Source organism: Staurois parvus, unplaced genomic scaffold, assembly GCF_062004578.1.
Source record: "Staurois parvus isolate SC_StPar_1 unplaced genomic scaffold, SC_StPar_1.0 ptg000135l, whole genome shotgun sequence".
In the NCBI taxonomy this organism is placed as follows: Eukaryota; Metazoa; Chordata; class Amphibia; order Anura; family Ranidae; genus Staurois; species Staurois parvus.
Window position 1 is genome coordinate 5,064,770 of NW_028317931.1, and position 25,694 is coordinate 5,090,463.

Below are 25,694 nucleotides of genomic sequence, written 5' to 3' on the forward strand. Positions count from 1 at the left end.
GCCCAGCTCAAGCAGTACCGCAGCAAGAAACCTTGACTGAAGTCACAGGAAAAATCCACACAGAAAAGAAAAACTAGCAAAAAGTAGTTAGACTCTTCTCAATAGAGCTGAAGAAAGGGCGTTCAACTTCCCCGAAAAGCAAAAAAAAATTGAGGCATGCTGGATAAAGGAGGATTCATATGATGGCTGGCTTACAATTTTTCTGTTTTGCAGTGTCCAACTTCCTGTAGGCGACAAATGTAACCCAGCTGTACCTGAATTCATGTGTCCCCCAATGGATGTGAAAGAATAAATATATTGATTTAATAATAAGCAGAGTGCTTATATCATTCGTGTCTTTTATATCAGCCTGGAGTTCAGCTTTAACTGTTAGGTCTTTAGCTGTATAACATGCGATCCAAGCATCAGAGTTCACTTGCTGATCAGGCTTTAAGTAAACCTCACTATTTTAAATAAAGAAAACAAGTGTTAGCTTTAATTGGTAGTTTAGGTTTCCACATTATCACAGCTCTGAAAAGCAACTCTGTGGAATACTCAGCTGGGAACCAATCAAAGCGAAGGGGTTATTTCTATCTGTGAGTCATTCTAATAAACAGCAAGAAACAGCAGACCGTATTTCTATCTATGGCTTATTCTCATCACACTCACCCAGGAATCCTAGTAAAATGCTTGATTTTAATTGAGTGCCACTAACACCAACCAACCGGCTAAAGTCAGGCTCTCAAATTAAAAGGAAACTGGAAAGCTCAGTGCCAATCCAGAGTCATTCAGCACCCACACGCACGCTGGCGTTCGCTCTGTATTCCATTTTGCAATCAAGTAGTGTAAACACAATTGAACAGTCAGAACTGGCCTTTTGTGTTAAAAATCCAATCTCTGAGGGATTAGAAAAATAGCGCAGAACCTAAACTTTAAATGTTTGTTGCTTTTCTTCACTTAATGTCCCGCTCCGACAAAGTAACATAATTAGCAATTAACAGAGTCATACATTTTTAAGGGATCAGTAATGGTTTCAGAACTGTAGACAAGGAGCTGATCTCTTAACAATCAAAGCCATCACACAGCAGAAGGCAGCTGCAGAGATGGTAATGTGATAGTACACTACCACATCTATTACAAAACAGATTTATTTCTAAAAGCAGAATTTCAAGAAATATTCTAAAAACAAAAAAAAAAAAAACAAAAAAAAAAACAAAAAAAAAAAAAAAAAAATACAAAACAAAAAAATACAAAACAACAAAACACCATTTAGTCCAGTGACATTTATTCAAAACCCCCTTCCTGCCCAGGCCAATTTTCAGCTTTCAGCGCTGTTGCACTTTGATTACAAACTGCGCTGTCATGTAACACTGTACCCATATTACATTTTTATCATTTTTTTTCACACAAGTATACCTTTCTTTCGGTGGTATTTAATCACAGCTGGATTTTTATTTTTTTGCTGAACAACAAAAACGCAGAACATTTTGGGAAAAAAAAAAAATGTTTCCTTGTTTTTGTTATAACATTTTGCAAAAAAAGATATTTCTTCATAAATTTAAGCCAAAATGTATCCTGCTACATTTCTTTTGTAAAAATAACTCAAATCAGTGTTTATTATTTAGTTGGTAGAAAGGTTATAGAGTTAAACAATGTAATATATATCTGAAAATTGATCAATCCTGATGTACTGACGTCCAATTTCATTTCTTGAGGCCTGAAAATGCCAGGCCAGCACAAATACTGCCAAAAAATAACCTGAATGATTTGTATATTACAATTTCTAATTCTCTGCATACCAGAGGGGTCCGGTTTTAATTTTTTTTTTTTTATGAAAGGACAACTGTGCATTTGGTACTACCCTCACTTAAATATTTTCCCCTAACCCATGGTGTGCTGATAACCCAATCTAGCACCTACCTTAGCAGCTCGTTCCAGCCATCTTCCCTGTGCTGCTATACCCATGGCCTCTTCTGCATGTGCTGCCTGGTCTCATTCATTTCCTTGGGGAGAGCCTAATGCAGGCCATAGATGGGGAGAAAAACGGCCGATTTTTCGTCCGAAAATAAAACCGGCCGATTATCTTATCGTTAGTGGACGATTTTGTCGGCCGTTTTTCGTGTATTTTGGACTTTCAGATTATCGGTGATGTTGGAAAATTTTCGAAAAACGCCCGACTTTATCCTCATTGATGGTCAAAAACGAACGATCGTTTTCCGAAAAAGGATCACAAAGGCCACAAAATGACATCATTTCCCGTTATAGGTTACTCATTAATCGGCCGATTTTCGTAATAATTGGTGGTCAGGTAAGTTTTTTAGACCGACCGATAGTTCGTTAATCAGCCGAAAATCTGCCGTTTTTCTCCCCATCTATGGCCTGCATTACTCTGCAGGTCCGCTGGATGCTGCCATAAGTATGGCTTCCCAAAGAAATGAATCAGGTTGTCACATGCATCTGTGGAAAGAAGAGGACCCAGTGGAGACTATTTTGGAAAAAAATTTGTACAATGTCGGTCAACCTTTTAAAATGATCCCGTCGCTATATTCAAGACCTATTTTTCCTGCTGCCTACGCTGTCTGAACTGAAACCAAAACTTCCGAAGGGTTGCTCTGCTGGGTACCCTGCAACTCCCCACGTCACTACTATATCCTCGAATGGCTGGAAATTGACAGGACGAACATTTTCAGCATCAAAGCAGAGTTCGGCAGTGCAGACAGCAGGAAAGGCAAGCAGACTTTTGCAGGCCTTTGTTTAAAACCTTGGCTACTCAAGAGGAATTCCAGACAAAACGGTACATTTTTCATGGTATTGCTTGGGCAGTTAAAGTGGTTGTAAAGGTTGAAGGTGATCTACCTTCATGCAGGTAAAAACCTTCAGTGTGCAGCTCCCCTCACAGACCTCCCCTAATACTTACCTGAGCCCCATCTCGATTCAGTGCTGTGCAAGAGCCTCGGCTCTCCCAGGTCTCTCTTTCCTCATTGGCTAAGATACAGCAGTGGGAGCCACTGGCCCCCACTGCTATCAAACACAGCCAATGAGGAGGGAGCAGGGCTCAGCCCTGTTCTGTATATTTTACAGACACACAGAGGTGGCTTGGGAGCAAGAGTGCCCCCAGAGCAAGTGGCTTCCTTTGGCAGCACTCAGTAGGGGGTAGAGGCTAGGAGTGCCGGTGAGGGATTTGAGAAGAGGAGGATCAGGGCAGCTCTGTGCAAAACCATTACACAGAGCAGGTAAGCATGACTTTTTTTTATTTTATTTTTTTGAAACAAGCCTTTAGTATCACGTTAACATTTCTAAATGTTTCTTACAACATGCCAAACGCTCACTTTGAGAGTTCACTTCCATTTTAACGGGAGTTTGTTTACTTACTGCCTGAAGTTCAAGTTTAACTAACTATTGACAACAATTTCTCTTCACATTTAATTTTTTTTAATAACTAGCTCAGAGATGTAGTGCCTGCATTAAGAGGTCAAGATCTAACACAACAACTTGTTAGAAGGAGCCTTGAAGACATTTTTATTCCAAAAAAGCCAATTAATTCAGCCTTCATATTACTTTTAACATATAAAACACTTAGCTTTTAGCAAAGTTCACATATGCAGGCACTGTGCCATAGCAACATAAAAGTATACATAAAATGAACACTTATAATTTCTTTACCCTGACCCGAAATATAAAGATTACAAAAACCTGCATAGAAAATGAATGCGTGCCATCTCCAGTCTATACATTTTAATGTAAATGTTGTAAAGCGTACCTGAATTACTGCACTAAACCAGCAAGTATTTCCAATGTTCTTTAATCCGACAGGCCAGTCACCATTTCTTCTCAGATCATTGGGGTCAGGCGAGTTCCCCCAGACGTCGGAGCGTTTTCTTTTGGCACGGTTCTTATTTTCAACACAAAGGCAGTCAGGGCATCTGAACATATATTACATATCCATCAGTTCTGCTTCTCCATCCCTCTCCTCCTCTTTTATTCACAGAATGTCAATATGAAAATATAAACCAATCAAAACCTGGCATAGATTCTACACTTTCCTCACACTATGCAAAAAAATAAATAAAATAGATACACACATACATACACACATAAATACAGTGCTCAACATAAATTAACACCCCAACAGAATTGTCAGAAAACCTTTACTTTCCTTTCAGAATCAACATTTGCTATGGGACACTATACTACAAAATACTCCCACAAATGCAGACCATTGATTGCAAACAAGATTTGTTATTCGGCACACACTAAAAAGTATATTTCCTAACAAATTAATTCAAGACCATGTTGCAAAAATGAATACACCCCAATGAAAGTCTTAGGAGCAAAGCTAAATTTTAGACAACAAAATCCTAATTAACAAGAAATCAACTACAGGTGAGTCTAATTATTCATTACACAGGTGTCCAACAGACAGTTGATTATTAAAGGGGGGTACTTAAAGAAAACCCCTTCCCATTTTAAGCTGTCAGCAATGGCACCACATGGAAGAGAAATGTCCCAAGGCCTGAGAAAAAAAAAATGATTTCTTTACACAAGAAAGGTGAAGGCTACAAGAAGATCAGCAAAGATTTACTTATCAGTCAGAATACTGGAGCAAAAGTGATACAAAACTGTAACAAAGATGAAACTGCAACCATCTCACAGATACGTCCAGGTCATTCACGGAAGTTAACACCTCAACAGGGGCGTTCTCTGATGAGAAGGGTTGAAGAAAAATCACCATGCAAGTTCACTGCAGTTAGCTAAAGAAGTAGAAAGCAAAATTGGGGTGATTGTTTTCCGTAACACAAAACGGCGTGCACTGCAGAGGAATGGCATGCATGGGTGTCGTCCACGAAAGACGCCTCTCCTAAGCCCAAGCACAAAAAGCCTTTCTAGAATTTGCCAGGGCCCATGCTGAAAAAGGAGACTTCTGGGACTCTATACTCTAGAGTAATGAGACCAAGATAAATGTTTTTTGAACTGATGGCTTCAAAACTGTATAGCATTGCAAAGGTGAGGAGTACAAAGAAAAACGCATGGTGCCTACAGTGAAATGCATGGAGGTGGCAGTGTCCTACTGTGGGGCTGCATGAGTGCTGCTGGTGTCGGGAAGCTGCATTCCATTGAATTCACAGATGTACTGCTCTACATTGAAAGAGAAGATACTAACTACCATGCCCTTATTCATCGTGCACTTTTCCAACATGACAATGATTCAAAACACACATTAACCACTTGCCCTCCTGAGGATTTACCCCCCATCCTGACCAGGCCATTTTGAGTTACACCGCTGCGTTACTTTAACTGACAATTGCGCGGTAATGCAACACTGCACCCAAATTAAATTTATGTCCTTTTTTCCCATGAATTGAGCTCTCTTTCAGTGGTATTTGATTGCCTGTGCGCTTTTTACTGTTTGCGCTCTAAAAAAAAAAAAAAAAAAAAAAAAACACAAATTGAGAAAAAAATTATATTTTGACTTTTTGCTATTAAACATGTACAATAAAAAAAAATTAAAAATAAAATTTAGTCATAAATTTAGGCCAAAATGTATTCTGCTGCATGTTTTTGATTAAAAAAAAAAATCCCAATAAGTGTAAATTAATTGGTTTACGTGAAGGTTATAACTTTTACAAATGGCGGTATATATACTGGATTTTTTTTTTTGTACTAGTAATGGCAGTGATCAGCAACTTATATCGGGACTGCGGTGGACATTCTGGCACTGGAAGAAACTGACTTGGTGTCATTGACATCCCATGACACCAATACAGTGATCAGTGCTAAAAGAAGCCCTGACACTGTACTAATGGCACTCGGCAGGAAGGGGTTAACCTGTAGGACAATCAAAGGGTTAACTGTGTGCAGGGAGTGTTTTACTGGGGGGCGATGTCTGTGTGCTTCACTGTAATCACACTGCTCTGCACAGCACAGCCATCTAGAGCAGTGTGCCCAAGCTGACAGGGAGATGCTCGGTAATCACGTCCGAGATGCTCGTTAATCACCGGCTGGGACCCAGTGATCAACAGCTGCGGCCGCAAATGGAGGCGCACACCCCCTACCTGGAAATGCAAAATCACATATATATACACGTGATTTTACGCACTCCTACCGCCGTGTAGCATTATATCTGTTATAGGGCAGCGGGAAAGCGGTAAAGGCCACTGTTGCATGTCTGAAGAAGAATACAGTGAAAGTGATTCAGTGGCCAAGTAGGTCTCCTGATCTGAACCCAATGAAACACCTATTTGGAAGAGACAAGTTGAGCATCACTCTCCATCCAGCCTCTAAAATAGGTTGTTCTTGAAAAATAGAAAAAAAGATCGATGTTGCAATATGCCACCAACTTGTGCGTTCCATGCCTAAAAGACTTGAGGTTGTCCTTACAAATCATGGAGGTCATACAAAATACTAGATGTAGTAATTCTTGTTGTGGGGTGTATTCATTTTTGCATCAACTAACCTGAGTAACACTGAAGATATTGCAATTTAAGTTACAACCTACTAACCTTACTTTCATGTAACGAGCTAAACAAATGTTCTATAAAGCTCAGATTTGTCAACATTGTGGAAATTGTTCTTGTGTTAAGGGATAATAAAATTTTATATATATATATATATATATATATATATATATATATATATATATATATATATATATATATATATATATATATAGAGCAGGTTTTTTTCCCCTTCGTATTGTGGAGACATAAATATTTTTGAAAATATTACAATCTTTACAAGTACTAAATGCTAAAATTTATTATGGAATTATTTTTAATTGGGCAATAAAATAATGCTTTCATACAAGCATAGATATTTAAAAAAAAAAAAAAAAAAAGTCTGGCTTTTTTTTTTACTTCTACACTACAGAAAACAAAGAAAATGAAAGGAGGAAAATGTAAAACAAAAAAATTGTATAAACAGTAAAAATGGAAAAGAAAAAAAAAAAGCTAAGAAGAGCAGAGACAGGGAGGGGTTATTAGGGACAGGGGTACCAGGTGATTGATAGAGTTAATTAAGAAATACTTATTTGAAAAAGAAACTAAAAATGTTTAGCTTTGGGGTCTCTTCAGCAACAACTTAAACAAATCCAGGTCAGCTGTGCTTGGCTCCTCTAGCCCAAGTTGTTACAATACATCAATATGTGTTTACATTCTGACAAACCATTGAAAAGGAACAGCTGTTTCTGCTATCAGAGTCAAAATACAAAAAGCAGGGCCTCAGCTGTCAAAATGATGGCAGGTTCCAGCAGCTAGACATATGGGCACAGGGTTAGCAGGAAAACACTCTAGGTGTAGGACATTCGTAGGCCCTCAACTGGTGTACTTCTTGAGACACACACACTAAAATAAGTATTGAACCCATCAATATTTTTCTCAGTAAATATATTTCTAGGAGGTGCTATAGATATGAAATTGCACTGCATTACATTATTTCCCTCGATAGCCAGGAAATCTTTCAACAGGGACTCAGAAGTGACGTCACTTCTGGGTCTAGACAAGAAGGGGGGGGGGGGTAGCAGACGTGTCCACTCTCCTCGCTCCTCTCCAGCCAACGGTGGTGAACTGGCCCTGGGCCCACAGATGGGCAAGCGGAGCCTGGGAGACATAGTAGGCGGGGGGGGGGGGGGGCAGAGGCTGGAACTGTAGGCTACGTGAAAGAAATTGGGCGGCACCGCAGTCACCCGAACGCTTTCACTTGACAGGTGAGCCATGCTGCTCCGCCCACAGCCCGCCCACCCTATCACCTGAGGTCGATCCAGCAATGTGCATGGAAGCAGACGCTCTGCTGGGTTTCTGCCTCCTCATTGGCTAAGACACAACAGTGGAAGCCATTGGCTCCCGCTACTGTCAATCACAGCCCATGAGGGAAGAGCGGACACACAAAGATGGCTCAGGAGCAGGGGCGGACTGACCATTTGGAAACTCGGGCACTGCTTGAGGGGCCGGAGTCAGTAGGGGGCCCCATGAGATGCCCCTGGTACCGTTTTCATAGGCTTTTTTGAGTTTGGGCAAGGACACAGGGGCCCCATGATCCCCTATTGCCCGGGGGCCCCATGAGCATGCACAAGTGCCACCAGAGCAAGCAGTTTGCTCTGGGGGCAATCAGCGGAGGGAGGAACCAGGAGCGACAGTGTGGGACCAGAGAAGAGGAGGATCGGGGCTGCTCTGTTCTAAACCATTGCACAGAGCAATGTTTGTTATTTTAAAAGGGGAAAAAAAAAGGAACCTTTACATAGTTAGTCTGGCTGAAAAAAAGTCCATCCAGTTCAACCATATAAAAAAAAAAAAAAAAGTTATAATCCTACACCCACATTTGATCCAGAGGAAGGCAAAACACCCAGCAAAGCATGATCCAATTCGCTCCTGCAGGGAAAAAAATTACTTTACAATCACTTTAAGTTGTTTATATCTTATGAGGGTCATAGATAGTTTGAAACTCAGCAGGTTCAGCAGGGATCGACTTGGGTACAACCAGCATGTCTGAGTTTTATGATGCAATTACTGCCGACAGCTATAGACACCAGCAATAACAACTGTTTTCCTCAGCAGGGACAGTTCCCCTTACCCCCTCGCCGAGAGAACACAATGGCTCCACGGGAGGGAATCCCCCATCAACATTGACTGTGTTGATGAGGGAATCAAGCAATTTTCTTTCTTGCAACCTGTGGTTGCAGGAAAGAAAATCGCATCGTCTATGGGTGACTTAAGGATGGCCCTACAAGCTCATATGAACAGGCAAATGTCCTTCCAAGAATGAGCAGGGAGAACATTTTATCCATTCAGCAACTTGCCAGTAAAAGAAATGAAATTCATTTAGTAAAAATAAACTGCTAAATAAGTTTTCTGATCAACAGTATACAGTGAGGAACAGAAGTATTTGAACACCCTGCGATTTTGCAAGTTCTCCCACTTAGAAATCATGGAGGGGTCTGAAATTCACATTGTAGGTGCATTCCCACTCTGAGAGACAGAATTAAAAAAAAAAATTCAGGAAATCACATTGTATGATTTTTAAAGAATTTGTCTTGCACTGCTGAACATAAGTATTTGAACACCCAAGAAACAGCAAGAATTCTGGCTCTCAAAGACCTGTTACTGTGCCTTTAAAAAGTCCACCTCTACTCCACTCATTAATCTAACTTAGTAGCACCTGGCTGAGCTCTTTAACCACTTCCCAACCGGCCGTTGTATATAAACGGCCGGACGGTGGCACTGCAGGGTCGGGTGGCCGTCTATAAACGGCCTCCCCGCACCCTGCTTGTGCGCGCTACCTGGGAGCGCGCAGCACCGCGATCCGGTGCCCGCTGTGTCCTCCGGACACAGTGAAACACCGATCGTCGGACGGGACCTCTGTACGAGGTCCCGATCATGTGATCACTGATTGGCCAATCAGTGATCACATGCAAAGTAGTAAGCAAGATGTCACTTGTGACATCATTGCTTACTATGTGTGAAATCTGTGAATGATCACAGAGGTCACATGGTACAAGGCTATTCACAAAAGCCTTGTACCATGTGACAAGCTGTGACCAATCACAGCTCACTCTGTATTTCTCAATGAGTGCAGGAATGCACACCGAAAGAAAGAGAAATGATTGCTTTTACATCCTATATGGGTGTAAAAGCAATCAGTGTAAAAAAAAAAAAAAAAAAATCTTTATCACCCCTCACAAGTAGTACAGTGTCACCATGGTGACACTGTACTGCTAGGGTGACAGTATGTAAAAAAAAAAAATAAAAATAAAAAATAATATAAAAAAATTAAATAAAAATGTAAAAAAAAGTTAAAAATTATAATTTTTGCTTATAAACTAATTTGGATTTTTTTTTTTTTACTAAAAAGATAACGGAATAAATTTTGGCTAAGATTTATGATGAAATATTATTTATTTGCAAAATTTTATAAAAAAAACACTTTTAATAAAATTTTTGGACATTTCATTTACATAGCAAAAAAAATACAAATCCCAGTGGTGAATAAATACCACCAAAATAAAGCTTTATCTATCTCAAAAAAATGGTAAAAAATTCATTTGGGTACAGTGTTGCATGACCACGCAATTGTCATTCAAAATGTGATAGCGCTAAAAGCTGAAAATTGCCCTGGTCAGGAAGGGGGTAAAAGTGTCCGGTCTGGAAGTGGTTAAAGACACCTGTCCACCCCACAGTCAGTCAGACACCAGCTACTACCATGGGCAAGACCAAAGAGCTGTCAAAAGACACCAGAGACAAAATTGTGGACCTCCACAAGGCTGGAAAGGGCTACGGGGCAATTGCCAAACAGCTTGGTGAAAATAGATCAGCTGTTGGAGCAATTGTTAGAAAATGGAAGAGGCTAAAGACGACTGTCAGTCTCCCTCGGACTGGGGCTCCATGCAAGATCTCACCTCCTGGGGTATCACTGATGATAAGAAAGGTGAGGAATCAGCCCAGAACTACAAGGGAGGAGCTGGTCAATGACATGAAGAGAGCTGGGACCACAGTTTCAAAGGTCACGGTCGGTAGAACACTACACCGTCATGGTTTCAAATCATGCATTTCACGGAAGGTTCCCCTGCTCAAGTCATCACATGTCCAGGCCCGTCTGAAGTTTGCCAATGACCTCTGGATGATCCAGAGGAGGCATGGGAGAAAGTCATGTGGTCAGATGAGACCAAAAGTAGAACTTTTTGGTCTAAACTTCACTCGTCTTGTTTGGAGGAAAAAGGATGAGTTGCATCCCAAGAACACCATCCCTGCTGTGAAGCATGGGGGTAGTAACATCATGCTTTGGGGGTGCTATTCTGCAAAGGGGACAGGACTGCACTGTATTAAGGAGAGGATGAATGGGGCCATTTATTGTGAGATTTTGAGCAACAACTTCCTTCCCTCAGTCAGAGCATTGAAGATGGGTCGTGGCTGGGTCTTCCAACATGACAACGACCCGAAGCACACAGCCAGGATAACCAAGGAGTGGCTCTGTAAGAAGCATATCAAAGTTCTGGAGTGGCCTAGCCAGTCTCCAGACATAAATGCAATAGAACATCTTTGGAGGGAGCTGAAACTCCGTGTTGCTCAGCGACAGCCCCGAAACCTGACAGATCTAGAGGAGATCTGTGTGAAGGAGTGGGCCAAAATCCCTGTTGCAGTGCAAACCTGGTCAAGAACTACAGGAAATGTTTGACCTCTGTAATTGCAAACAAAGGTTTCTGTACCAAATATTAACACTGGTTTTCTCAGGTGTTCAAATACTTACGTTCAGCAGTGCAAGACAAATTCTTTAAAAATCATACAATGTGATTTCTTGAATTTGTTTTTTAAATTCTGTCTCTCAGAGTGGGAATGCACCTACAATGTGAATGTCAGACCCCTCCATGATTTCAAAGTGTGAAATATGGTCAAATCAACCTTTGGATATCATACAACATACATATGCCCCATGAAGACCCTCATACCTCTGAAAGGAAATCAAAAAATGAAAAGTAAATTAAATACTGAGCAAAATATACTGACCACAAGTATACATGAAACACTGTGGAATAGTGTCAAAACAATAACCTATTGTCCATATAGACATATATTAAAGTCCATATAAAGAGAAAGACTTCACAATCAGTGATAATACTGGAAAACAATGCTGTAGATGCAATGTGGATAATCTTCCTTCAAATGGTCAGTGTGTACCACCACCAAATAACTGAACGGGTCAGAGACTTTTTCCCCTGCAATTCTGTTGGCAGGGCAGCCCATTGAAATGGATGGGCGGCCCTGCACATAGACCGCACCGAGCAGTGATAGGGATGCACCAAGATTTTGGTGGCAGAAACGTTTTGGCCAAAAACACCCCTGGCCGTAATGTAAAAAGGGCAACGGTGCACGTGCCGAAAAAAACCCCACCCCTCGCCACCGCCCACACGTAGTTCTCAGCCTTACCTGAGAAACCATCGATCCTGCCGCTGGGCATAGAGATGAGTGAAGGAAAGATGGGCACCATTCTATGCCCTTGGAGGACTGGAGCGATGTCACTTCCTGTTCCGGTCATTTTGATTTTTTTTAACCCCTTCCTGCAGGTGTCACCAGGCCCTATAAGAGTTTCAGAAGCCGATAGGCGGGGTTTAAGGATCATGTGACCGTCATCACGGCGGTCACATGATCGGGAAAGGTCACGATCGAAAGAGCAGACCGGGACCTTTCCGTGAGTATCGAACATGTGTGCTAGGAGCGTGCGGGGTGCGCGCTCTCAGCACATGTTTTTTGTTACTTGCATGCAAATGTTCGGCCGCTCGGTGTCTAGGCCCAGACGTCGGGAGGCCGCACATTTGTGTGTGGCCGGCGTGAAGAGGTTAAAGCACTAGATCAATGCTTTTTTTTTTGGATCCAATGCTTTACATTGCAGAGAGATGTGGGGTCTTATTGAACCCATATCTCTCCATAAAGGAGGACCGGTCTCTTAATTATTTCTAACACAAGGAATGCATGCATTCTTGTGATAAGAATAAAAGTGATTACATTTTTTTTTTATAGGAAGAGTGAAAAAAACAAAACAAAAAACCATGAAATACATTTTTTTTAAAAAAGCTTAAAGTGCTCCCGTCCCCACATGTAGTGGTGAACGCATACGTAGGCCACGCCCACACATGTAAAAGGTGTTCAAACCACACACGTGAGTTATCGCTATGAACGTCAGAGCAAGAGCAATAATTCTCACACTAGAACTCCTCTGTAACTTTACAATGGTAACCTGTAGAAATTTTTAAAGAGATTTTTAAGTACCGCAGTTTCACGCCATTCCACGAGCATGCTCAATTTTAAAGCATGACATATTGGGTATCCATTTACTTGCTGTAACATCCTCTTTCATATTTTCCAAAAAAAATGGGATATATATATATATATATATATATATATATATATATATATATATATATATATATATACATATACACACACACACACACACACACACACACACACACACACACACACACACATATATATATATATATACATACACACCTGTATTTACTGGCGTATATGGAGACTTGGTAAATAAGACGACCCCCTAATTTTCCAGTCAAAACATAGGTTTTGGCCTATACTCACCGTATAAGACTACCCCCCTTCCGAGGCAACACCATTTAAAAACATAAGATTTAATTAAAATGGTTAGGACTTACTGGTACTTAAAATCCCTCCAAATCCACATCATGTTCATCCTCTGACATCATAAGTTCATCAATGACATCTTGTGATACATTACAACTTTCAGTTTGAAACTGGCTTCATACAAGTACAGTAGCTTCGGCTACATACAGTATACCGCGCTGAGCAAATCACGGCGCGCTATGTATTCTATTAATGAATACAAAGCCTGCTCGAATTGGCTGAGTCGTAGAAGCAGGCTGATGATGTCACAACCTCTGCCAATCCGAGCAGGCTTTGTATTCATTAATAGAATACATCGCTTGCCGTGATTGGCTCAGTGCAATATACTGTATGTAGCCGAAGCTACCGTACATACAGTATTACCGAACATCCAGCGGACCGACAGATTAGGGACGTTCGTTCTGAGCCAGCTTGACCCAAACTAAGTAAAGGTTCACAATGTATAAAAAGTTGTCTTTTTTTTAAATCAGTGTATTTTTTTCCAAAATATATATATTCATTCTTAAAAACTGAGCATTTCAGTTTCGGTTTTAGGCCAAGTGCGTTTTGAATTTTTGCTTTTGGTACCAGAATTTTCATTTCGGTGCACCACTAACCAGTGATGTGAATAGAACCTTAGCATGCGGCAGAAAGACAAAGGTAAGATTTTCTCATACTTGGTGCAGCCTAGTTGGTCAGCAAGTCTCAAGTGATGGGATTTCTTTGGGGCCAAAATGTGTTGCTTACTAAAATCTCAGCGCACATACCTGTCTCTGGAATCGTTCCTCTCTACCTGGTGGATTGCAGATTCCTGTAGGCTGAGGGCTATGGCTGTCTGAAGCTCATCTTTATCATTCATGAACCTTACCACAGCTGGAAAATATAAAAATGGTAAAACATCAAAGACAGGAGTTGTCATTTCATAACAGTATGAAGTATATGTACCATAAACAGGACTGCTACATGCACTGCGTCTTTCTAAGGAAGTAAACTAAGATTTATACAATAGAGTAATGCTTCCTTGTTAAAAAGACAATTGAAAAAAAGGTACCATTGTATTCAGGGAAACTATGAATCATTTTCAGATTGGCATCACTATCCCAGTAGGGATGGCTTCTTTTGAGCCAAAGCTGTTGGTCTGCAGTACAGGCCCACACTGTATCATTCTAGAAATCTGCCATGTCTAACTGCCAAATATCTCCTAAAAGCAGAACTAAACTCTCCCATCTATCAATGTCTACATGCTTTATTTTGTTGAGGGATTACGCTGAAAACCACCCCTCTAGCATTTGTAGCTATGGCCATCTTGAGTAAGGGAAGATTATTCATGTAGATTTACTTCTACTTCCTGGAATCCATCCACCCTTAGCTCAAGCATGCAGGCTGAGAAAGCCCCTCTTCCCCTCTTCTAACTGAAAGAAAAAAATGCACACGAAGACTCACAAGGATGTAATTAAGCAAATGTATGATTTGCTGGTAATTTTACATTGAAGTCAATGGGAGTCGTGCAGCAGAAGACTCTGCAAGAAGTATTTTTTTTGTCACAGCGACTCAATTAAGATAGTACCCATTTAAATCTATGCATTTTCATTTGACCTGCAATTTTACATGTTGCCAGAAAATCGTGCTAGTGTGAACCAAGGCTTTATTTGCCGATCTAAGTTAATTTGTTGTTTGATCAGCAGATGAATGAACAGAATGATACAAAAGTAACATTAAGTTACTTTGAATCTACCCATATGTGTCTGAGCAGCGCTGTTTATAAAACACTAATTCAAACTGCTTTTTTTTTTTTTTTCTTTTACAGCTCCCAACACTTTCTCTGAGTATACAGCAATCCTAGCTATGATTAAAAGCCGATAATTGCTGTATACCAGGAGGGGAGGTCCCAGCAACAGGGCAGAGAGACTAGACATGCTACACATGTGTACAATGACGACATTTTTTGGGGAGTGTGTAGCATGACCAAAGTGTGGAATTAAACTAGTGTAAGTACTTGAATTTCTCTCGACCTGGTATCTGCTTCTTGTAATCAGCCCTCAGACTAAGAGAGGGAGGGCAGGAGTGAGAGCTGCATACAATTGAATTGATATGGAAAATGCTGATAGGAGTACAGAAGGGATTACCTCATCAGTTGGATGGACAGATATACTGTACACATTTTTTAGCAGGTAAAATGACTCACACTGTATATGTATTTTGTACTTGGCTGTTTGCCTAGTGTTCACGCTCCAATAAAAGGGGAGGAGTCAGGAAGCTCGTCACTTACCAGATTTTGTCTGGTTGACTGTGGCACCATCTTCAGATGGTTCATCAGGGTTTTCCTCTGGCTCTTTGGCACATTCGTCAGTTAGAAAACTTACAGCCTGAGTTATGTCATTATTACTAGCCTGAATAAAAAGGGCAGAAAAAGTAAAAGTCACATTCATGTTCCCTGGGTGAGACAGAAAATTATTTTTAAATACCGATGTGATGTGCAGCACTTTATTTGTGAGGATAGTATTTAAATGTTGAAAATGTACTGTTAAAGTGGAAGTAAAGTCCCACTGGACACTTGTACCTACAGCTTATAATAAAGCTTACCTGTAGATACAAGGAATATCTCCTAAACCTGCACCGTTTAGGAGATATTCAGTGTCCCTGCAGCCACTGACTTCACCAGCACACGCCAACCAAGCCTAAACCTGCACTGTTTAGGAGATATTCAGTGTCCCTGCAGCCACTGACTTCACCGGCACATGCTAACCAAGCCTAAACCTGCACCCACCTAACTCCAATTCTAACTACCCCGTAGAAGGAAGATGCTTATACTTACACATTCTGAGGGTGCTCTGGTCCAGTCACGTTATCTCCCCAGCTGTCAGGGATGCGGGTGTGACCAGAGATGTGTGTACTGACACAGGGAAACACAGGCTCCAGATATGGTATAATTAAGACTAACAATACAAACAAAAACGCAGTGCACCAAACCCCAAGCTAACACAAATACATACAACAAACCCCAAGCTAACACAAATACATACAACAAACCCCAAGCTAACACAAATACATACAACAAGGTGAAACAAACCCAAACCTAAACTGATACAGATACACAGGTACATACACATATAGAGCACAACGCAGTCAGACAGGCCGGGTGGATATCTATCGGGCAGGTAGGTACAGGAGGAGCAGGCGGAGAGAATGGTCAGGGTCACAAGCCAGGGATCAAAACAGGAGAAGTCAGCAGAGGTCAGGATCAGCAACAAGTCAGGCAGAAACAGGAATGCAGGTTACAAGGTACAGGGGCCCATGGAAAAACACACACCAAGGCACAGACTGCAGGTCTGGCCATCCCTAAAATACACCTGCAATCAGCCCCAGGTGATGGCTAATTGCCAAAGTGAACCTCTGGTTGTTGAGAGCACCCGCTGGCCAGCCCTGGTACTGCAGCCCACAAGGCAGGTGAGTCCCACCACTATTGGCAAGTCCATTCCTGACACCAGCGGCAAGCTGGATAGGAGAGAAGAGATTGCCGACAATGCTCAAATGGCTGGGCAGGGCGTTGCCCATAGGCTTCCTATGGGACATCTGTTGTCAGCTGTCTATCCTCTACCTTGAAACTGCTGCTCGGAGCCGATCATGTGATTGGACCAGAGCACCCCTAGAATAGGTAAGTATATGCATCTTCCTTTCACAGGGTAGTTCGAATAGGATTTAGAAGGGGGGTAGGAGCAGGTTTAAGCTTATTTATTACAGGTACTTATATAGCGCCATCAATTTACGCAGTGCTTTACATATATTCACATCAGTCCCTAACCCTCAAGGGGCGTACAATCTAAGGTCCCTAACTCACATTCATACATACACATACTAGGGCCCATTTAGACATGAGCCAATTAACCTACCAGCATGTCTTTGGAGTGTGGGACGAAACCAGAGTACCTGGAGGAAACCCACACAGGCTCAGGGAGAACATGCAAGCACCAGGCAGGTGTTGCCATGGTTGGGATTTGAACCAACGACCCTAGTACTGCCAGGCCGAAATGCTAACCATTTAGCCACTGTGCTGTCCACTTAGTTAGGAATAGAATAGAGAGGAATAGCCTAGAATTCCACTTTAACAAATAAGTCTGTCCTTAGCTTCTGTTTAGAATTATTGGTTCTAACAAGAACTCAAGAATTCATAACAAAACTGAAAAGAGTTGTCACTACATGGAGGCCATTTACAGTCAAGAAAAAAAATACAACTCATGGAAACTGTTGACTTTTTCAACAATTTAAAACAGGCAAACATTAGATCTTTATTAAGGCTAAGGATCACATCTGTGGACACCTGTTCCTGCAGCCACAACCACCCGCATTGAAAACCGCAGATGAGTGCATGTGCCATTAATCCTAATGGCACGCCAAACACTCTGCACTTGCAGTTCGCATGCGGGCTGTGATTTCTAAAAAGCTGCAGGGACCTTTTCCCTGAGTGTAAGAAGGCAGCACACAAATTGCAGTTCACAAAGTCGCTTAGATGTGAACCTAGGGTAAAACAGTGCCTATAGATAAAAGGTAATATACTTGAACAAAAGACAAATAAAAAACGGACATGGTGTATTGGTTTTTAAGATCTAAATGCAGCTCTGTTGTACAGAAAAAGTAAGTACACCACCAGGGGAGGACTAACCATTCGAGCACCCGAGAACTGCCCGAGGGCCCGGGGTCAGTAGGGGGCCCCATGAGATGCCCCTGGTACCTTTCATTGGCTATTTCATGGGCGAGGACACAGGGGCCCATGATCCCCTATTGCCCGGGGGCCCCATGATTTGTCAGTCCGCCCCTGTACACCACTACATTCACTGCTGCTTCAAATCCATAAAATTACAAACAAGTGTTCTAGATTAGATACCAAAGATTAGAACCTCCTAGAAATGTTACAGGTAGAACATGTCTTCTTTAAACCTCATTATCTATAGTCTGGTGTTCTCTTTTCTATTGACTAGAGATGAGCTCTGGTGTGTTTGAATCGTAGTCTGAACCTACCAAAGTGAGACAGCCAGAAAGCTGTCACTGTACATTCCCCGTCCAACAACTGCATGTAAACACGCCCACACGGCAGGGAATGTGGGTTCAGACTAGGATATGAACAACCCCAAGCTCATCACTACAAATAATGTGTGGTGCCATCATACGTAAAAAAGCTCTCAAAACCCCTGGAAGGGTTGTCAATGCCTGGAAGCCTGGAAAGGGATTTAAAAAGATTGCCAAATTATTTGAAATCAATTATTCCACTGTAAGGAACATAATTCTAGATTGTAAGCTCCAAGGAGCAGGGCCCTCCTATCCCTCTTGTATTGAACTTATTGTTCTGTATTGTCTCCCGTTATATTGTAAAGCGCTGAGCAAACTGTTGGCGCCATATAAATCCTGTATAATAATAAACAAAAAATGTACCATAGATTACAAATTAAAGCCAATTTTTCCAAGACTGGGTGACTCAGCAAATTCAACCCAAGAACTGACCGTAGGGGCGGACTGACCATTCGGAAACTCGGGCACTGCCTGAGGGCCCGGGGTCAGTAGGGGGCCCCATGAGATGCCCCTGGTACCTTTTTCATAGGCTTTTTTGAGTTTGGGCAAGGACACAGGGGCCCCATGATCCCCTATTGCCCGGGGGCCCCATGAGTTGTCAGTCCACCCCTGACTGACCGTTTGAAATTAAAAAAAAAAGTCTGTAGGAGCCCTAAAATGTAATTGCGGTATCGGCAGGTAATTCTTACAACAGTTGGTGTCAAATTGCATGTATCTACAATCAGAAAGCAATTGCACTATTTTAATCTGCACAGGAAATGTGCCACAAAAAAGACTTTGCTGTCCAGAATAAAAACAAAAACAAACAATCCACACACATTACAGCAACACTACATATTGCCATTAAACATACAAGACCTGACCCAAATGAACTATGTCCTTCACTAACCTGTGAGGCTACTGGATGTGCAGTATAAAAACTGTATGTAGTTGCGGCTACATACAGCATGCTGCATTGTGTTCCGGGTTCAAGCCGAGACTTCCAATCTCATACCCGGAACACAGAGTATCACAGTGGCGCTCAACCATTCCCAGTAAGCGATGTATTCTGTCAATTAACCCCTTCACGCCTAAGGGTAAAACAAATCTAAATGCCTAAGCACAATTCTGCAACGTTGACATGTGATAGTAAAACCGTACCCATCACCACAACTACTTTGTACATCCAGGTGAATTATACCTTGATTTTTTTCAGGACAAATTGGGCTTTCATTTGGAGGTAAATGGTAATGGATAGCTCCTGACTTTTTTATTATCAAAGGAAAACTGGCCCAAAATAGTAAAAAAAGAAAACTTTTTTTTTTATTTAGCTGTGTGTTTCTTGTTACTACCATAACCTACCACCAAAGAACAACTCAAAATAAATTCTCCAGCTCTTGACGATTGCAGCGATACCATATATGTGTATGTTATTTGTTGTTTGTACCCGTAGTACAGCCCAGAAACAATAGTTCGCATTTTGTTTTTGTCTTTTTTTTTTTTTACCTAAAAACACTGATATTAACACTAACGGACACCGATACCAATTTTTTTTTTTAAATCCTGACCTTTGACCCTGACCCAAACTCTAACCCCGGCACTGAACTAGATCAAACCTTGATCTAGGTATTTTTCTTTATTTTTTAATATTTATTTATCTTTTTTTTACAAATTTTTTTTTCTCTCTATGCCAGGAGTTAGAGAAATACAATGTATCCCTCTTCTCCATTCATAGAGAGAGAAAAAACAAGGGGGCCAGGCTGCACAGTGACTGATCACTATGATAGCCAATCAGAGGCTATCACAGCAATCACGTGACCCGGAATTGGGAGTCCCAGGTCCCGATCGTTAGAATGGGACCCAGAGATCTTAGTGACACCGCAGTCTTTGTGCTGGGAGCGCGCTGAGCGGCGCGTTCCCAGCACAAAGACAGGTACACAAATATGTGGCCCCACAGAAAAAAGCCCAGTTTCGTGAGGCCGCATATTTGTGTGATGTTTGCGTCAAGTGGTTAATACAAAGCTTCCTCTGATTGGCTGTTGATGTCACAACCTCTGACCTAGCCAGAGGAAAAAAAACTTTATATGAAATTGATAGAATACATTGCTTACTCTGAATGGCTGAGAGCCATTGTGATAGAGACTCTACTGTGTTCCGGGTATGAGATTGGAAGTCTCGCCTCAAATCCAGAACAGTGCGGTATGCTGTATGGAGCCTCAGACTTTGTACAATCCTGCGTGTTTAATGAAAATCCCAAAATATTCCCAGTTAAGCAGATAGAAATTGCAAAGAAACCGCACTGCATCCATATGCGATTCTGAGCATTTTGAATGGGCTCAAACCACACCATACCAAGGTCATGCACACACCAGTATTGGAACCGCACTGCAACTGGATTGCCTGGTTGTTTTATTTCATGCACTCAAGTGCAGGCAAACGCACTAGATCTGTGTTTGGGGCTTCGTTAGGATTGCACTGGCACCTGCTGAAGATTGCAAGGGTAGTGCCATTTGAATGTGGTGCAGGAAATGTGCATGGATCGTGGCTTTCCTGCACCGCATTCTAGTGTGAACCTAGGATAATTAAATTGACCAAATATTTGTCTCCTACACATGAAATGTCCAACTCACTTAGTAATAGAATCTGACCTTAAGTGCTTCTTTCAGAATAGCTGGATCTTGGATCCCAGTTATCTCTCTCAGTTGGTTAATCAGCATTTGAGAGTTCTGGAAATGAAACATAAATCAGTGGAAAAACATTACTATATGATAGTGGCTCCGTACAATGAAACGCATATGTTATGTAACAAAGAAGTGTACAATTAAATCTTCCCAGCAAGCGTCATGCGTGATCATCATAGTGCCCTCCTTGATTACAGCTTTTGGACCAACGTGGCATGCCAAATGCAGTATTTACAAATTACGTGGTTGTTAGCTAATCTGCTAAAAGCATTCCTGGTTCCTGCTCTCTGCGATAAATTCTGATCATCCAGAGACAGCCAAACAGGTACAAACAGCATTGTAAACATTGTCTGAACACGCTGGGTGTGATTTATAGAGCTGGATGGGTGCCCCGTACCAAAAAATCCAGATTTAAACTTTTAGCCCCGGTTCACACTGATTCAGTCTATAATTCGCAGCATTTTCTGTGCAAATTCCGCACTGCATCAGAATCGCACCCCGTTCATTCGAACCGCTGGGGGTGTGTATGTTACGTTAACAACACCCCGAAATCGGTCTGCAAACTACGGTGCGATGTGCAGAATCGGATCACACAAGTGTGAATACCCATGTGATCCGATTCTAGTGAGGACCCAGAAACCGGTCCTGCATCTTTTTGGTGCGGATGCAGTGCGATTTGAGCCGTACAAAATGTATGGCTCTGATTGCACCGCACACAGTTCGCATGTGATTTGCACAGGAATGCGGCACGGTTCCTGTACGAATCACATGCATTGTACCGCATGAGTGTGAACCCAGATTAAAGCTGAGGTCTAGACAAACACCTAAATACACAGATGAAAAAAAAAAATAAAAAAATTCTTCTGAACAGCCGTTCTCCTGTCGAAGCTAGAGACAGGATTTTTTACACTCCAACACCCACAGATTTTGTTCCTCCAACCTAATCGCATGACCCTTGCAAACAGTGGTGTATTTAGGTTTCGTGCTGCCCTAGGCCACACAAAAATCGGATGCCCCTCCCCGGAGTAGAAAGCCTGACACCAACCAACACCAGATTCCCTCCCATGAAGAGAGAGCCTGACAGTGACCAACAACACCCCTGCCCAACTAACATCCCCTCCCCGGAGACAGAGAGAAAGACACTCACCTTTACAGCTCTGGACAATCCCGGGAACAACAGTCGGGCTCTGCATACACCATCAAGCAGCCTCTCTCAGATCCCACCTGGTCCCCATGCTGCATATGTCCCTTCTTCCAGGGGGAAGTGCTGCCCCCTAAAAAAATGCCACCCTAGGCAAATGCCTTGTTTGCCTTGTGGTAAATACTCCCCTGCTTGCAAACACCAGAACTGATCGCTGTGTGCTGCTTCTACCACTTCCAGTTTGAGCTCTACTATAAAAAGGTATTATTTGGGTATTATATAGCCAAGTATTCAGATACTTAGGTTTCATTTAACAAAAATGAATTCTGTGACCATAGTGGTCTCCTCTGTCACACATGTCTCCCCCTGCCTTGCAGCAGTAGTGTGATCTGAGTCGCACACACGCAGCTCAACATACATTTACAGTACTTGCTGTGGGCCGCGGTGATGCGACTCCCATATACATGTGCAGAAGTGACGTCATCGTGTACCGACCATCCAAGTGGCCAAGGAGATAAAACCAGCAGAAGCACTGTAAACAGCGACAGAACAGGAGGGCTCCATTTAACAGGAAAGTCTGTCATAATGAATTAGCATGCAGTGCATACTAGCACCTTATGGTAGAACACTGCGGGGGGCCCATTTTAAAAAAAAAAAAAATAAAAAAAACTTATTGGCAGAGTTTATTACTGCTTTAATTTTGTTATTCTATATTCGATTGACTCGTCCATAAATGAAGATCTTAACTGCTTTTTGGCACAGAATAAACCTCCTGGTGAAAAAACAATGGGAAAGTTAAAGCTGTACTTTTAGGCCTCATGCACACAGGGCACCAATAGGAACAGGACTTTTAAAACGCCCTGTGTGCATGAGGCCTAAGGTTTTTGGGATTTTAGTATGGTAAGCACATTTTTTTCGGCTGCCATAATGATATCAGAGCATTGTCTATCAGAATGGACCCAGATTGTGCCGTAACAAGAGTGTGTTAGAGTCTGCTGCAGTTATTTTTTTTATAACAGTCTAACCACAGGCAGACTTTGGGTAAAGCTTAACTCCAGTAAATATAGATTTTGCATACTTAGCCCAATGTTACTATGCATATGCGATATCTGGGCAGCCATTGTGGAAGTTATAAATCACTGTAGAATCCTGAGATGCTACAGCAATGGACGCCATCCCCTGGGAACCATGCAGAGCAGCTGGCCTTCTGCATAGCAACCACAGAAGGTCCCATGGTTGGCATGGTTGGCATTTAGAGAACATCTTGTATTTTTCTCAGTGAAAGCAAACCATTCTCTGATTGGACGAGGTGAAGAGGAAGGGTCACCACTTTAAGTCCGCCCTATAGCATACTTACTGCTACAGGGTGGACGTTCTGTGCAAAAGCATGTATATAAACGTGATTTTGCACGTTCATTGAAGGGGGTGTGCGTACGTGCCAGAACGCTGATTCTGCTGTGACTGGACACAGCAGAAGCCACTCAAAAGATGCCGGCCAATGGATGAGCGCCGGCACCTGTTGATCGGCGAGGAGAGTGACAGGACACAGTTCTGCCTATGTAAACAGCGGCGATCTGCTAGATTTTCTTTCCCTGCAAAGGGAATAAAATCTAGCATGAAGAAAGAACAAACAGAGGGCACACAGGCCTAGTGCATTACCATAAAAAATGTTTAACCATTTTCCGCCCGCCCTATGGCCGAACGGCGGGCAGCAAATGTCATCAGCGTTCCGGGTGGACGCCATATGGCGTCCTCCCGCACATGCGCAGATTGCGCTGCGGCGCGATCTGTCACCGGCCGTGTACCTCGGACACGGCCGATTACAGATCTGAGTATCGGCCCCGTTGCCGGTACCATGTGACCTGCTGTGACCAATCACAGCAGGTCACATGACAGTTGTATACAATGGATGGCTTCATTCATGCCATCCATTGTATACTAGTGTCTAGCTGTGAATGGTCACAGCTAATCACATGCACATGTCATGTGATTAGTTGTGGCCAAATCACAGCTAAGAAAAAAAAAAAAAAAAAAAACCCTGAATGAATCGATGTCATTCAGGTAAATGCTTGCTTATAGCAAAGTAATTCTTTGCTATAAGCAAATTGTGTAAAAAAAAAAAAATACTGATCACTTCCCCAAAGCAGTACAATGTTACTATGGTAACATTGTACTACTTTGGTCAAAGTGAAATATGAAAAATTTTTTTTTAAAAAAAAGTAATAAAAAATAATAAAAAAATTATATATATATATATATATATATATATATATATATATATATATATATATATATATATATATATTTTTTTTTTTTTTTTTTTTTTTTTTTCCCATACTGTCACCAGTTAGTGTCCCTGATCACCACCATGCCAGTTATATGATGACGCTGTACTGCACTAGTGACAATATGCAAAAAAAAAAAAAAAATTGTGAAACTCATTTTTTTTAATTTTTTAATTTTCCAAAAAATGACAAAAAAAATACAACTTCAAAAAACTCGCCATGCCTCTTATGAAGTACGTCGGACTGTCTACTCTGCAAAAAGGGGTCATTTGGGGGATATCTGTACTGTTCTGACATTCTTGGACCTCAAGAAATTAGATTGGCTGTCAGTACTTCAGGATTGATCAATATTCAGATCTATACCATAGTTTGTGAACTCTATAACTTTCCTACAAACTAAATAATACATCCTAATTTGGGTTATTTTCACCAAAGACATGTAGCAGAATACATCTCGGCCTAAAATTTATGAAGAACAATTATTTATTTGCAAACTTTTATAACAGAAACAAAGAAAAACTTGTTTTTTTTTAATTTTTGGTCTTTTTTTGTTAATTTAGCAAAAAATAAAAACCCCAGTGGTGATTAAATACCACCAAAAGAAAGCTCTAGTTGTGTGAAGAAAATGAGAAAATTTTAGTTTGGGTACAATGTTGTATGACCGCGCAATTGTCATTCAAAGTGTGAGAGCGCTGAAACCTGAAAACTGGCCTGGGCAGGAAGGGGGTAAAATTGCCCGGTATTGAAATGGTTAATAAGAAATAAAGTAGGTGTTGTACTCACAAACGACCATAAAGTCAAGGCACATCATAAAAGAACAGCTGGGTCAACACCGCAGAGGCTCTGAGGAAGAGTCAAGTCCTCGAAACGCGTCAGTCCATTGGATGTCTACACTCCCCATTATGGACTGTTACTCAGCGCGGTGCTGACCCAGCTGTTCCTTTATGATGTGCCTTGACTTTATTGTCGTTTGTGAGTACAACACCTACTTTATTTCTTATTAAACATTTTTTATGGTAATGCACTAGGCCTGTGCGCCCTCTGTTTGTTCTTTCCTCTTTCAGTATATTTGGATTCCCCCGGTCTATTGAGGGCAGCAAGGTGTCACTGGCTAGGCACACCAGTTAACCCTTCTGATCACCCTAGATGTTTAACCCCTTCCCAGCCAGTGTCATTAATACAAATAACAGAGTATATTCTTAGCACTGATAACTGTATGTTCTGGCTCCCATTGGGGATATCTTCCTTCACTTTCTGTCCAACAGCCAAAACAAGAAGCAAGAAGAAACCCCTACAAAGTGACAGAATCTTTGGTCATCATCAGGATCACCAGAATGAGTGTGCTCATTGGAAGATTCCCCTTCTATTCCAGTTCTGGTGACCGATCAAAATTTGGGATATTCTCTTACTTACACTCTCGGTGAGGATGGTAAACGTGACA

General features: G+C 41.6%; 1 protein-coding gene across 3 annotated transcripts in view; it reads right to left on the reverse strand.

Moving 5' to 3' along the window:
* The window catches only part of USP28 (ubiquitin specific peptidase 28), a 143,928-nt gene that overhangs the window by 98,582 nt on the left and 19,652 nt on the right, over nucleotides 1-25,694 (reverse strand). For all 3 annotated transcript variants that reach the window (XM_089673084.1, XM_089673083.1, XM_089673082.1), the window contains exons 2-5: nucleotides 20,795-20,872; nucleotides 15,373-15,493; nucleotides 13,871-13,976; nucleotides 3,740-3,902 (exon numbers count right to left, since the gene is read on the reverse strand). In XM_089673084.1, coding sequence (XP_089529210.1) covers nucleotides 3,740-3,902; nucleotides 13,871-13,976; nucleotides 15,373-15,493; nucleotides 20,795-20,872 — 468 coding nt within the window. The remainder of the gene's footprint in view (nucleotides 1-3,739; nucleotides 3,903-13,870; nucleotides 13,977-15,372; nucleotides 15,494-20,794; nucleotides 20,873-25,694) is intronic.